The 15196-nt window shown below is 40.1% G+C and overlaps 1 protein-coding gene across 3 annotated transcripts in view; it reads left to right on the top strand.

The window, feature by feature from the left end:
* Positions 1–15196, top strand: part of LOC114673426 (uncharacterized) — a 450214-nt gene that overhangs the window by 337182 nt on the left and 97836 nt on the right. Inside the window, exon 1 of one of the 3 annotated variants that reach the window (XM_077974398.1) lies at positions 1286–1446. The exons of the other annotated variants lie outside the window; for them this stretch is intronic. Coding sequence (XP_077830524.1) covers positions 1414–1446 — 33 coding nt within the window. The 5' untranslated portion in view covers positions 1286–1413. Of the gene's footprint in view, positions 1–1285; positions 1447–15196 lie in introns of those variants that run through there. 3 annotated transcript variants of the gene reach the window in all.

Raw genomic sequence — 15196 nt, 5'->3', positions numbered from 1 at the left:
TGGGTCATCACGGTGACTCTTGTGAAGCCAGGGTGAAGCGTCTTCAACCTGAAGACATGTAGTCCGAGTGCTTTGAGTCATACTTACATTGTTAATGATCATTCTTGGACTTGAATTTTTTTTAGGGCCAGGATCACTTTTTCTAGGTGTCATAAATCCAAGCTAATATGCATATCCGTATGTACCAAATAATACCAGCTCTGGCATCCAGCTATATGGTACTTTTGACGCTAGGGATGGCAGAGCTCAGCATCGGGGAGCTGTTTCTTCTCCATCAGAACCCATGCGAGGCCATGCTACTCTGATTTATGGGATGATGTTCACCATGGTCAGCATCTCTTGTGATTGTTTACAAAGACTTAGTTCTTGTCTTTTGCTTTCAGATCCTGGTGGAGGACACAGCTCATTCTAACAGAAGCCAGCTCTTCTTGGTTAGTTTTGACTGAACTTTATGGAGTTGTGATTCTGAGAATGGTGTTTTCATACAGTAAAGAATAACCAGTTTGCTGTCCTAACTAGAAATGGTACTTTTTTTTTTTCTATGAGATCATCGCTCCAAGAAATGGGATGAGACTGAATAGAAAAGCAAAGACCTGGCTTCTCTTCTTTGTTCTACACTTTTGAGCAAGTCCTTTTGCCTCCCAGCCTCAGTTTCCCTATTGCTATGGATATTGGCATCAATGATTCCTACAGCCCACCTGTCTCTTGCAAATGAATTGAATTAGTCTTTAATGCCCTGAATAGTTCAGTCGTAGGCACTGTAAATCTAAGTTAAAATTGCTGGTATTACACAAGGGAAATAAATGTTTCCAGCTCCAGGAAGATCAGCAGCTCGCAGCTGTAGCCGGAAATGAGGGCACAGAGGCTGACAAACTGTAGACACACCCATCTCTTGGGTCTTCCAAAGGGAACCTGGAGAGAAAATGGCAGCCCCATCAGGTAACCGCATCAGTGTACCCTGAAGAGATGCTACCTTGATTTCCACGCCAGCCGAGCACCTGACTAATTATATTTGAAGCAGCACAGGGCATAGAACAGATTCACTTAGCATCTGGGGAGCCAACTGCACCCAGGCCTGCCCAAACTGGTCTTTCTCATTGCAGGGTGTGGGAGAACATAGGGCTTTGTGGGTCCCTGGGGACCTGCCAGGCCCAAGGCTGTTGCTCAGCTGTGGGAGGCACGCCAGTTCTCAGGTCTGCTAATGAGTGGTGTGGTGTCTGGCAAGGAACTTGCCTGGAGTGAGTGTGACTAATCATGAATCTTTTCAATAATGCTGACAATTCATTCTCTTTTCTCTCCTTCACCCGCTCTCTTTGCTGGAGCTGGCTGAAATAGAAGCAAATTAGTCTCATTCTGGAAAAGGCAGGGCGTGATAAAGGACCCCCTAAAAGGTTTCCAGAGCTCTGCGCCTGAATGTTTTGCGGTCCGTGTAATTATCTGACTTGGGTGAGTTGACAGGGTATTTTTTTTGTTGTTATTTTCTACACTCAATAGCAGGTGGCATCTGAAGAAGTGCCTTGTTACTGTTCCACTGGACTATTGAACAAATGTACATTTGACGCCAGCAAAGGTAGTGTCATTATTATTCTATGTGTGTTCCAGCCCGAACTGACGACCCTCCATTTCCTGTTCAAAGCCTGTGTTTCTTTCAAGGGAAAGATAATGTTTCCGTCCCTACCTGGAAATGTGGTAGACCTGAAATGCCCTGGACTTTTAACTGGGGCGGGGAGCTGAAGAGGGAATGAACCTTTCCTCTTCTCCCTGCTGCCACCCATTTTGTTGTTTGATTGAATGTTCCCTGAGTGTCTAACACCTGAGCTGAACCTTGTATTCTCTCACTGGGAAGGTGTGTACCTGTGTGCTGCTGCGTGTCTCTTGGGAAAGTTGGTCATGACATCTGTTGGTTAGTGAGTTGGAAAGCTTTCAGGTTCTGCTAATATTGGACTGAAACTTTTAGAAAGGAATAGTAGTTGTCTAATGAATGTGGTGTCATCATCATGAGTTAGACCTCTGAGAATGATTCGAACACACTTTCTTAATAACAGAGGCAAAGCATTTAATATTTGAAATACACGAGCAAGTGAAAGAAAAAGAAATACACAGAGAGTTGGAAGATGTTGAACAGTTTTAACGTTCCTTATTCTCTAAAATAAACATACTGTCTAGCTCAAACCTGCTTTCCACCTTTTCGTATTTAGGCTTGTTTCTTCTTTCTTTCTTGGCCTTGTGGGACTACTATTAACTTCTAAAGAGGTTCAAAATGGTAACTGGAGGTATCAAAGCTGTCTTTTCCAAATTAAAACTTGGGACATGTGTTCCAGCATGTGTCAGAATATTTTCAGGAATGATACGTGAACGTATTTAAAATTCGAGTTTTCTCTGACTATTCTGAACATAGAACTCCCTTTCATTTTCTGAGTACCTTGTATTCAGAGGCATCATAGATTACAGTTTCATGTAGGAGTTGCAACTGGTGGCCCAAGGTCAGATCTCGCTTTTAGTCATGTTTTGTGTAATGTACAAAATGTGCTGTTGTATAATGTACAAAATGTACTGTTTCAAAAACCAGGAAATTTCACATAAACATCTAGATTTCTAACTTCTAAAAATCCTAAAATCTGGCAACACTAACTACAAAGGCCCAGAATGGTAACACTATTAGAACTAAATGGCTGCTGCCTGTTCACAGGATGCTTTGCCACATTCCTCACCACTCTTCAGTGCCTCATATTTAGCCTTCCTCACCTGTATCCATTGCGTGTCTGGCCTCTATAAGCGTGTGAATTTGTGTTTGATGATTTTGTCATACAGTCCACTTGTGGTCGAGGCTCCTAGCTACTCATAATCAGAGAAGGGACATGGCTTCTTGACTTTGGTTGAGTCAGGTCCCATCTGAGAGAGCTGGTCCTCAGTACAAAGTTGATCATAAACTGACATTTTATAGCTGGGTTGTTGACAACCCCAATACCTCTGATATGCTCCATTTTTGCTTCTTTGATTAGAGTAGATCTCCAAAGAGGTAATCATTAATGGGTAATGTGGGTTATTCCTTGGTAATGTGAAATGAGAGACATACGCATCTTGTATGTATTGTTTGCTACATGCTTGTTTATTGCATTTGGAACCAGTTTTGTAACCACAATAACCATTTATACAGAGTAGGTGGCTGGGTCGGGAGTGAGACTGGAAAATAAGACAATTATTTGGCTTCTAGAGGATAAACTGATTGATTATGACATATTGAATAAATTAGTAATTCTTTTTTTTTTTTTTTTTTGAGATGGACTTTTGCTCTTGTCATCCAGGCTGGAGTGCAATGGCATGATCTTGGCTCACTGCAACCTCTGCTCTCCTGAGTCCCAGCGATTCTCCTGCCTCAGCCTCCCGAGTAGCTGGGATTACAGGCATGTGCCACCATGCCCAGCTAATTTTGCACTTTTGGTAGAGACAGGGTTTCTCCATGTTGGTCAGGCTGGTCTCGAACTCCCAACCTCAGGTGATCCACCTGCCTTAGCCTCCCAAAGTGCTGGGATTACAGGTATGAGCAACCACACCCGGCCAAATTAGTAATTCTTACAATGTTTCACACTTGTTCAGTAAGAGAAAAGCACATCTATGGAGCTTTTTGAATACTTTGACATTGTCTTAAACAATGCTTCCTAACTTCTGTTTGTCTGAAAATATTCATAAACTGTCTGTGTCATTTTCTCATAAAAACCTATAGATACAACTTAAATTTTTAACAAAATTCTTTTGGAAAATGAAAAGGAGATTGACATGTACATTCAGGCAGCTAAACAAGTATTACTGAAAATCATGGTGTCATTTAAGATCCTTGTCAGACAGTAGGCCAGCAGGAGTGGAACTTCATTCATTCATTAATTCAGCAGATGTTTACTAAGCACCCCACTCCAAGTGGAACCACATGAAATTGGAAATATCTATAAAAACAGAAATCTCATGTGGTTCAATCTGAAGCCTGCTATGTTAGGCACTGTGGATACAAGGAGAATAACAGGGATGGTCATGCTAACAAAAAGTGCGATGAAGAGTTCTAAGTGCTGAAACAGATGCATAGAGGAATCCAGTGAGGACCTGGAGAAGCAGGTGCCAATTCTACTTAGGGGATAGGATTGGCGAACAGCTTCAAAACAAAGGGGGTGCTCAAAATGAATCCTTGAAGAAAATGCTAATGATATTAAAACATTCTTGCCTATGGTGAAGGCAAAGCGGGTGTGGGCGTGGGTGGGGATGGAGATCAGCATACAAGCCCAAGGGAACAGTGAATAGACAGAAAGGCATGCCGCAAGATTCCTGGAGTTGTGAGTGCTTTGGGCATGTGGCAAGGCCAGGCCAGTGGGCGTGGGGCCACAGAGACCATCTTGGGAGCTTCTCATTATTGTGTTAGAGAAAAAAAAGCCATTAATGCATTTCCAGCAGGGATGGGGGCATGGTGAGACTCGGCTGTCAGGAAGGGCATTCTTTTTACAGCATGGGGCAGAAGCCAAGATGTAGGCCAGGAGAACTACACGTATCACTGATTTGACCAGAACAAGAGCCTAGTGAGGTAGGTAAGTGAATGCCACTGTTATTTTAGGTCAGAAGATATTCTGGAAGAGATTCATAGAGTATTCAAATGGAAGAGATTCCAGAGATATTTCATAATGGATATAGTAATCCCCTAGATCTCTATGGAATATTTCCATGACCTAAACTCCATGGAAAATGCAGTCTTCTTTTTATAATTATTAATAGCATTGGCTAATATAAATTAAGGGATACTACATGTGTTCAGGGGTTTCTATTTATCTTGTATTATGTTCATATAACTCTTATCAAGTAGGTATCATTACAATTCCCATATTTCGGAAGAAGAAACTGGAGCACAGAGAGGTTGAGTACTAGGCACAAGATTACACAGCTCCTAAGTGTTGGAGGCAGAGTTCACATCGAGTCAATGTTGCTCTAGTTGTGACATAGAAATGACAATAATAAGCACTTCTAACTCTTCAAATACTTCTAGAGATGCATAATCAACTAGGTTTCAGTCCCCAGGATGCAGTTTTCAGGTGCTAGTCTAGACCACTTGATGCTGAAGTGAATAGGAACCCACCCATACATTGACATGTGTGCTCACATAAACACTTGGAAATGGACTTACTCCATTCTGAATATGGAAATTGTACATATCCAGGAACATGACAAAAAAGGCAATAACATGGCTTTATTGGTGATGTTTCTCAAGCAAGTTTCCTCTTAATGAAGTGGAACTAGAATACTGCCATGACCTAAATTCCAGAGATATTGCAGGCAAGAGCCAGCTACCGTTGATACAGTAATTGATTCTCCTTGGAAGAATGGCAATGGCAATTATTCATTGGCACAACCTTAGGGAACATGAAAAGAGAGAGAATTACAGGTTAGACCTCTTGAGGCCCTTTGTCAATCACCACCTTTTCACAAGCACAATAGGACTTGATTTTCTGTGTGGTCCCAAAACCCCTTATGTTGCAAGTCACTGGCTCTGTCCTTTCCAGAAGGAGCCCAGAAGCCCCTTTTGCAACTCTGCCTCCCTCCTGATCTCAGCAGAGCACTAAAAGCCAGGACTTGGTGTGACTCAGGTAGCCCTAGAATGGAAAAGAGGAAGAATGTGGAAGCCAGGACAGTAAAGGAGGAAGCCCTCCTTTACTGGTCCCATCATCTCTTCCCTTCCCACCACCCTCCTCTCATTTCCCTCACTCCTGAGCTCAGCCCTCACTACTTCTTACAGAGTAGCCTCTGTAAGAAGAAAACCAAGACTCGATCTCAGATGGATTGACAGGTGTTTCAACAGAGACATTATTGGGAAAATGCCAAAGGGAAAGTATGAAGAGCAAAGAAGTGGAGAAGTCAAGAAAAGAACCTTCTTGTTAATTACTATTAGTGCAGGGAAATCTTAGCCCTGGAAGGGGGAAAGGGGAAAGTGTTCCTGGCACACCACAGCCTGCCATTCTAATTAACCCTGAGCTAACTCCAGTGACGGCTAAACCCCCAATTTCATTGGTTTAGAACAAAGTTTAGTTTTTGATTAAAGAACAACATAAGGTGAGTCCTTGGCAAACAACCTTCCACACAGTGTTTCAGACATCCAGGCTCTCCCTATATTGTGGTTCCACTATCCCCAGTGCCTCAGATCCTTCATTCCAGCCAGTGATGGGGATTGAAAGAGAGCTTGAAAGATCACAGGAAGGTTTTCATGGGCCAGGTCAAAGTGACACACATCACTCTCATCCACGTTCCTATTCCCAGGTCTGAGTCTGTGTGAACCCACAGTGATAGCAGGGCAGCTGCTTCCTGGTCACAACTTTGTAGAAGGGATCCTGAATCTTTGGTAGGTAGCTGGTTTCTTTGCTACCAAATATAGTGAATGAGCTTCAGAAGATTGTTTTGGAGGGTTCCACTCTCTAAACCACTCCCCCATTTCCAATGATCACTACCATGCCACACAATTTAAGCCGGACTTGGCTTACTTCAAGTGTCAAACAATTGAGGAGACTTGTGATTATATTATTATGTGTGAGATAAATTCTACTTATTATTAATGCCATTCTTTTTATGCTGCTATAATTTTGAAATGTTTTCTATTAGAATCCAGGTCCCTGGAAGTATTACTGTATTAACTACTACTATCAGCATTAGCATTTTTATGGTAAATTGAAATTTTCCAGTATACTTACAATATTGTAGACACTTTCTTTGATTCCTGTATATGATGGAAACATTACAAAGGAACTTATGCATATGTCTGCTTTAAGCAGCTGAAGTGAAGAAAGGAACTGCATGTGACGAAATCTTTAAATTATTTCCTTTATATCTTAAGAAATCATCTCAACAGTTTGCTCAGTGTTCTTGTAACGCAGGAGATGGACTTATGAGGCATAAAAGAGAGGGGACAATCTACTCTGTGGTTATGACTCTGTTGGTTCATGGTTACTGAGGGGCCCTCTCTAAGATCATGGTAGGAGCCGGGCATTAGTGATTCTTTACAGCTGTGAAGGGTGAGTGGCCTTTCTCTATCTCATCTTTTCTAAGAGTTTCAGTTCTGAACGCATGAACGGCTGTACTGAAACTCTATATTAGTGCAAAGGGAAGGAAAGTGATCATTTACAATTCAGTTAAAGATACCTACTTTATAAACAGATTAAAATATATCTATATGTATTGCTATGTATCTGTATTTATTCCTTGTATATGTTCTGTTATCATTCTCACCAGGTGAGTCCTATCCTCATTACACACTTCTTGTCAGAGGTTGCTTTGTCTATTACTTTCATAACCCCACCTGTACTCCCAAAGTGTGTGCATGTGTGTGACATTGCTTGCAAAAACAGTCCCTGACTTTAATTTGCTTTTGATGTATTTTCACTGAAGAAAAAAGACAGGTGCAAAAACAATACAAAAGAATCTATAAGAAGCAAGTAACATGGTTAGCAAGTGATAAAAGAGTGCCAGTGTTTTAGGCAGTAAACTAAGGGCGAGGAAGTGTCAAAGTGTACACTCCACCTTGAGTTATCTTATGTAAAAGGCTACTCTGCAAGCTCCACAAAATACTTCAACTTATATCTCCCTTGCCAGAGTCTAGTTACAGGTCTATCACCAGCCACAAGGGAGACTGGGAAGCATAAACTTTGGCTGGATATTCTGCAATTGGGAAAAAATTACAGTATTTTGGCGAGAAAAAAAGAAGATAATTGACTTTAGGTAGGCAACTCACAGTGTCTAGCAAAGCCCAGTTATGCTTTGGAGCCCATTATTGGGAATGAAGTTCTAGAACAAAATTTCAAAATGACAAAATAGAAAGAATTGCTCAGCTATATTTTCCCCAATTTGAGTTATATTATGGAGATTTCAACTCCTCAAGATCCATGCTGCTGTGGTGATGGTAGTCAGTTGGAAGACTTCACATCAGTGAGCAGAGAGAAGAGGCATGGTGTCAAGTGAAGCTGAAACCCAAGGACGGTCCTCTGTTTACTGAAACATGCAAGAGCTTTGCCACCGGGTAATACACAGGAGATGACCAGGCAGCAGAAATCAATGTCTACAATGGCTGCCAAGGCTGAAGGTCCGCCCTCTACTCACAACAGCACCAGTCATTCCAGAACCTGGAAGGGCACTGGGAACATACACACAAGGGCTGGGAACCACCAACTCCAGGCGTTACACCCTTTTCCACCCCACTCTGCTATGCATAGCTGGGCCTGGAGAGGACGAGTGGGACTGTGTTAAACTCAATCACAGGTTAATATGAACTAAGGCAGCTCTTTGAACTGTGCATGGCATTTTAAAAAGTACCCAAATGTATCAGGCTGATGTCCAAATGCAGTTTAACACAAGAAAGACTTGATATCTCTCCTCTCCCACATCTTTTTCCTTACTCCTATTTTTGACCCAAAAGTGAGTGAGTTTATTGCCTGAGCAGAATTAGGTCAGACTCAAGCTGAATATCAAGTTGACAGAGGGGGTGGGGGTTGGTGCCAAAGCTGATTAAATGAGAAGTGAAAAGAAAGTTTCACTCTGTATCCAAATATGGGAATTTAGAAGAGAAAAGGCTAATATTAGACTACTTAAGAATAGTACAAAAAGATACATGTATTGTCAAGAATCAGGGAGTTTCCACCCATGTCAATACTTCATTGTAAAAAAGCCACACTCTTATGTTGATAGGTATTTAAGATGCGCTTTAACTGTTAATATTAAACAGTTAATTGCTGTTAATTGGATAAAAATTGCTAATCTTTTGTATGGAAAGTCTTGAAAAACTGTACACATTTCTGCTCTTCCAACATATAGTCTGCCACACATTGTTAATGCAGGGTCATTTTTTAAGAGTTCTTTAACTGGTACCATTCCCCTCCCATAACTAAAACAGCAACTCTCTGTCATAAAGGGGACAGCTTCTGACAGTCTGGCTTCCATATAGAAATGACAATCTCATTAATGATGCTAAGTTTATATTGTAAATATATTATCATCACTCTTACACCAACTGCTCATGTTAAAAAATAATTACTAATTGGATTCAGCAAATGTATTATAAAACGGTGGCTAATTTTAACTATTTTCTTCCTCCCCATTTTGAAAAAAAAAAAAAAATGAGTGATTCAGATAAAGCAATCTGTTACCTGGAGGAATTTAGAATTTTTTAATGATCTTTGATCGGAGTTTTTAAGAATTGCACAAAAATGATAGTTCAGGTAAGAATGACAAGTGAGTTGCAGCCTAAGGCTTGTATCTTTCTGCCCAAAATTTAATGATCAAAATTAAATCTACTAACTGGTTCTACCTTTGTTTCTAATTTATTTCTAGGATGCCTTAACAAGATGTGGTCTGGACACCCATTCTACTCTCCATGATTGCAGGCTCATATCCTTCTAGGTCTCTCTCTCTCTCTCTCTCTCTCTCTTTCTCTCTCTCTCTCTCTCTCTCTCTCTTCCTCCCAGGACACCTGCTCTTCAGTCTCATTTAGGTGTCTGGTCCTTCTGTCACTGCACTCACTCTCTTTGTAGCCTCCCTACCCAGCCTACACTCTCCAAAATCGAATTTTGTTAACCTTCATTAACCTCTCGTTCATACCCTAATCTTCCTTGTCCATCTTGTCTTCTGCCACTTTCCAGCATAACACAAACCCAGAATCAATCAACTATCCATTTTCTCCACTCTTAACCAGGACTGCCAGGTAATGCTAGAGAACAAAGCACACATTTTTCATATATTGGTTCTATCACGAGTCTGCGGTTTCCAATGTCAATTTCTTCCTTAACACTTTCTAGAAATTCTATTCATTCCAAAATATCATTTATTCCTCATTGTGGTGGGACTACACTTTACCCTTCATCATCCCCCGCTGCAGTTTGGCTTTGCCCCTAAGGATGGCCTTGGCACAGTTCTTGCCAAGCTCAATGGATCCTGGTCTTGGCTGAGTCCAGGTTAAATGGCCGCAAGGGAGCACTTGGGATGGAAAGCTGGGCTCAAATCCTGACTCTGCCACTCATTACCTGTGTAATTTTGGCAAGCATCTTAACTTTCTGAGAATCCATTTTCACCTTTATAAAAAATATAAAAGGGAAGAATTTCAAAAATTAAGTAAACAAAATGGACATAATTTTTAAATTTTGTCTAATATTCTTTATCTTTTAATTGGAGCAATCTGTTAACTTATTACTAAATTTAGTTGCTGATACGTTGGGTTTAAATTTTACATCTTACTGTTTGTTTTCTGTTTGTCCCATTCATCCTATGTTCCTTTTTTACTCCTTTCTTTGAAATAATTGAACATTTTAATTATTATTTTGTTCCCTATCATCATTATTAATATAATTTTTGTTTGGTTTAGGGTACTATCTATCATAAACTGTGGAATTAAGGATTTAGAGAAAGGATATTAAGGGTAGAGAAATGCACAAGGATAAAATTCTTCATTTGGACAAGCATGCTATTGTTCTTTTATTTATTGAGCACCTATTATTTACCACATTCTGTTCAAGTCTCTGGGAATGCAGTAGAAAATAAAAACAGGCAAAAGCTCTGCCCTTATGCAGTTTATGGTCTAAAGGAGAAAGAGAATAAATTTTGAGGTCAGAGAGTCTTGGATTCAGAAACTAGTGTTGTCATTAACTAATTGTGTGACCTTACACAATTGCCTACATATGATTTTTTCAACTGTGAAGGTTGAAATGATACTGTCTTTGGAGGGTTATTATGAGAACTAGAGATTAAGTATAGAAAGTTCCAGCACAATTGGAGCACATAGGAGGTAATGAATGGTGCTAGAATTATTATTATTATATTCACCAAACCTCAATCCTATGATTTTTTTTTTGCCACAAACTAGTATTATTAAAAACATTCCAAATGGTATATATTTAAATATTTCTTGCTCTTTCTCTCTCTGCCTACAAAAGAAAGCTGTGTTATATATGTGTTTTAAACGTTTGTACTTTTCTGCACTCTGGTTTTCAAGCTTGTGAATATGATTTAACCCATGGTATACAAGTTCGCAATAATAAGACCTTGGAATAATAATAACCATGTGTGACATATGGTGACATTTGTCATCTTCCTTGTCAAGGCAGATGTTCACACTAGTGTTATATTACTTCTGGTGATGATTATTGACTGATAACTTTAATATTCATGCAAAAGGGTACATTAGGAAATCAGGATCATGATTTTAAAAGATCTACAAATATATCCACATAGAACTGCATAATTAATTAACATGAAAACATTTTTTTAAATCTCTGGCTCATGACTACAATTTTTTTAGATTGGAACTACTAGAAATTCAAACTCTTTGTAATCATTCTTGTGTCAGAGATATTACTGGCACTTTAATGTATTTATTACTTACTTGATTTCACTGACATACCATTAACTGCATCTCTCATGCTGTTCTATAAAATGTGCCCTCAGTTATACCTCCCAGAAAAGCGCAATTGAACTGGGAAAATGTGAGTGATTATATTGCTAGGGAAGGTTATTACCAGTGGCCCCGGAACTTCACTGTGCATAAGAATCACCTGGGAGGGAGCAGGAACGGAGGGAGGATATGTTTGGGGGCAAGGGTTAGAGATTGTCATAAATGCAGATTCCCGGGCTCTGCTCTGTGAGCTGCTTCATAGGTTGGCTATACATAATCTCTTAATCTAAAGAGGGGCACTCAGTGGGGATCTTTGATTTCCTGGACCAGTGCCCAGGAATGAAATCTGAAGGTGGATTCTATGCTGAATTATCACACTCCACATCTCTTCTTATAGCACTCTAGTTAAGCCCAAAATTTTACCTGGGTCCCACTTAATTTTTAAATGGATATTTATTTATAATGAAATTATAAGAGCCAGATTTCTTGAACTGAAAAGTGGGCTGTACAAACTGACCAGTATAACTCTCAATTGAAGGAAAAACATGAAATTGGAAATATCTAATCAATAATGGACAAAAGTGGTTTCTGAATCAATTCAGTTACAAAAGTACTTATTGGGCCAAGTGCGGTGGCTCATGCCTGTAATCCTAGCACTTTGGGAGGCTGAGATGGGCAGATCACTTGAGGTCAGGCGTTTGAAACCAGCCTGGCCAACATGGTGAAACCCTGTTTCTACTAAAATTATAAAAAAAAAAAAAAAAAGAAAGAAAAAGAGCCATGCATGGTGGTGGTTGCCTGTTATCCCAGCTACTTGGGTGGCTGAGGCAGGAGAATCTCTTGAACCCAGGAGGCGGAGGTTGCAGTGAGCTGAGATCTTGTCACTGCACTCCAGCCTGAGTGACACAGAACATGAAAAGTACCTATTGAAGGCCTCTTGAAGGCCACACAACCCAATAGGCATAGGGTAGAGAAATATTTGATCTGTCAAGGAGCCCCATGTCCATCAGACCAGGTACACACATAAACAAAAAACTAATAATACAATATTTCAAACATTAGGGCATGTAAGAGATATTATGTGAACAATAATGAAGAAACATCTCATTTCATCTGGGTGCCCAAGGAAGAAGTGACATTTGAGTGGACTGGGAAAAATAGGTAGAAATTCATAGAGTAGAAAAGGGAGAAGGGCTACTACCTCATCAGAGGGAAAAGTGTGAGTGAGGATGTGACTGGGGCACTCATGTTATTCAGGATGGCTGGTGTAGTAGAAATCAAATGAGCCAATTCGGAAGGGCTTTGCATGTTTGCTAAGGAGTTGGGACCTTTTTCTGCAGGGAGCAGGAAACCATTAGAGGTTTTTCAATAGAATGACATCTGTGTTTTAGAAATATAATTCTTGCTGTGACACAAAACTGAAATGTGCCATGATCTCGCTTGACCCTAGAGTGTTGCATGTGGAGGCCCCTCTGCTAGGATGCCTTTCTTCTTGTGATTCCCTCTGGTCTGGATTTCCTGTCCTGTCTGATGTCACATCCTGAGGCATGCAGCAGGATGCTCAGGTTAACTTGGCTCCTGCTCATCTCCGGGTCTCACCTTTACATTGTTCTTCCAGGAACTCTTTTCCTGTCAGCCCTACCCCCACCCCCCCAAATGGGTCAGGTGCCCTTGCCATACGCTGCCTGAACGCCCTGCGATTATTCCTACCAAAGATCTTACCAGACGGTATCAAAATGCTCTAGGTTTCTCAATAGACTGCAAACTTCCTCCAGTGAGAGAAGGTGTCTTGTTCAGTTTTGTATAGACAGTGGCTGCCACCTCCCTTGTCTGGCTCATGTAGACGCTTTCTTCTTTGAATTAATTAATTTTAAAATGAGAAAATTGTGAGTTTTTCTCAGTTTAGGTGCTGTGATATGGTGAAATATTTGGTCTTACACCCTGTCCTGGTATACAACTCCTAAAATTCTTAAAATCTCCCAAGTGATATCTTTGGTACGATAGTGAGTTGACTGGTGGCTGGTATCCCCTAGGTAGCTTCAGGATGGGGCTGGTCATCAGAAAGATCAAGCAAGATTAGAGGGTTGGGACTTTCAGCCATCCCCATTCTCAAGGGAGGGGTGAGGGACTGAAGGCTAAGTTGATCATTAGTGGCCAATGGTTTAATCAATCATGCCTATGCAATAAAACTTCTATAAAAATAATCCAAAACGAACAGGGTTTGGGGGCTTTCCGATAGAGGAATACAGGGAGGTTCCTCCAGGGTGGCACACCTGGGGAAGGCATGGAATACATAGAGAGAGGCATGGAAGCTCTACACCCCTTCCTCTGTACCTTACCCTTTGCATCTCTTCATCTGCATCCTTTGTGATATCCTTTTAAGTAAACTGGTAATCATTTTTTTCTCTGAGTTCTGTGAGTCACTGTAGCAAATTAATAGAATCCAAACAGGTATTCGTGGGAACCCCAACTTATAGTCAGTAGGTCAGAAGCACAAAACAACCTGGGACTTGCCATTGGCATTGCAAGTCAGGAGCAGTCATATGGGACTGAGCCCTCAACCTGTGGGAACTGCCGCTATCTCCAGGTAGATAACGTCAGATCTGGTGTCTGCCCCAGAATTGACTGGTTGGTTATTGGTGAGAAGAAATCTCACACACTTGTTGGTGGCCAGAGGTCACAGAAGTCTAATGTGTTGATGCTTGTGGTGTGAGAGCAGAGGAAAAAACAAACTGTTTTCTTCACAGAGGTGCATGGACTAAAATCAGAGCCTAGGCTCTACACCTGTTCTGCTGCTTGCCACCATATGATCTGGGGGAATTTACCTAATTTCTCTGTGCCTAATTTCTTGTTTCTCACAAGGGGTTAACAATAGTACCTAATTCGTATGGTGGTTGTGAGTGGTCAATGGGATAGTTCAAGGAAAAGCTGAATTTCAGTGTCTGGCACTTATTGCATGTTCAAGAAATACCTGCAGGACATACGTAGAGAGACGCTCCGCATGCTGGTCAAAAGCAGGCTGGTCTTCACACCTATTGACACAGAATGTCTAAGGATCAGGTCTGAGAATCCATATTTTAAAAAATAGATGCATTTTTTTTCTTTTAAAATCAATTCTTGCTTACTTTATAACATCTAAATCATAAACGATATAGATGTGTATAAAATAAAAGGTGAAATTTCTGCATCTCTTAATCCCATGATCCAACCCTACCCAGAGAGAAAGGTTTTTATAGTATGCACAATCTTTTCTAGGTATAGATATAGATGATATAGCCCAAATATATATTTCACAATATCACAGTACCTAAACTGAGATAGATGTGGATTAATAGATGTACAGATACATGATAAAGCAAGTTACTAGTAAACTGTTGGTGGAATCTAAGCGATAGATACACAAGTATTATAAAATTCTTTTAACTTTGCTATATGGTTGAAATTTTTCATAATAAAATGTTGAAAAATAACATAGACATCAATAGAGACTCCTATAATATATATTAAGTAGGAAAGAGCAGGTTACAGAATATTGTGTGTAGTATGATGCCAGTTTGTGAAATACTAGATAGATATTTGTAGTAAATATACTTTTAAAGTAATAATGACATAAATTTAGATGTAGATAACATAGTAGATACAGATCTATCTTTATGTTTGTATCATACCTGTATCAATATTCCTATATATATCTAGATCTGGAACATAATATACAGCTTAAATATACAGATACAAAAGTTGAGATCATATAAATGCTTATCAAAAGAAAGTTGTATAGTTATTCTTATATCAAACACA

The sequence above is a fragment of the Macaca mulatta genome, chromosome 17 (genome assembly GCF_049350105.2).
Source record: "Macaca mulatta isolate MMU2019108-1 chromosome 17, T2T-MMU8v2.0, whole genome shotgun sequence".
In the NCBI taxonomy this organism is placed as follows: domain Eukaryota; kingdom Metazoa; phylum Chordata; class Mammalia; order Primates; family Cercopithecidae; genus Macaca; species Macaca mulatta.
Note: the sequence above shows the minus strand (reverse complement) of the source record. Positions and strands in the feature narration are given on the sequence as shown.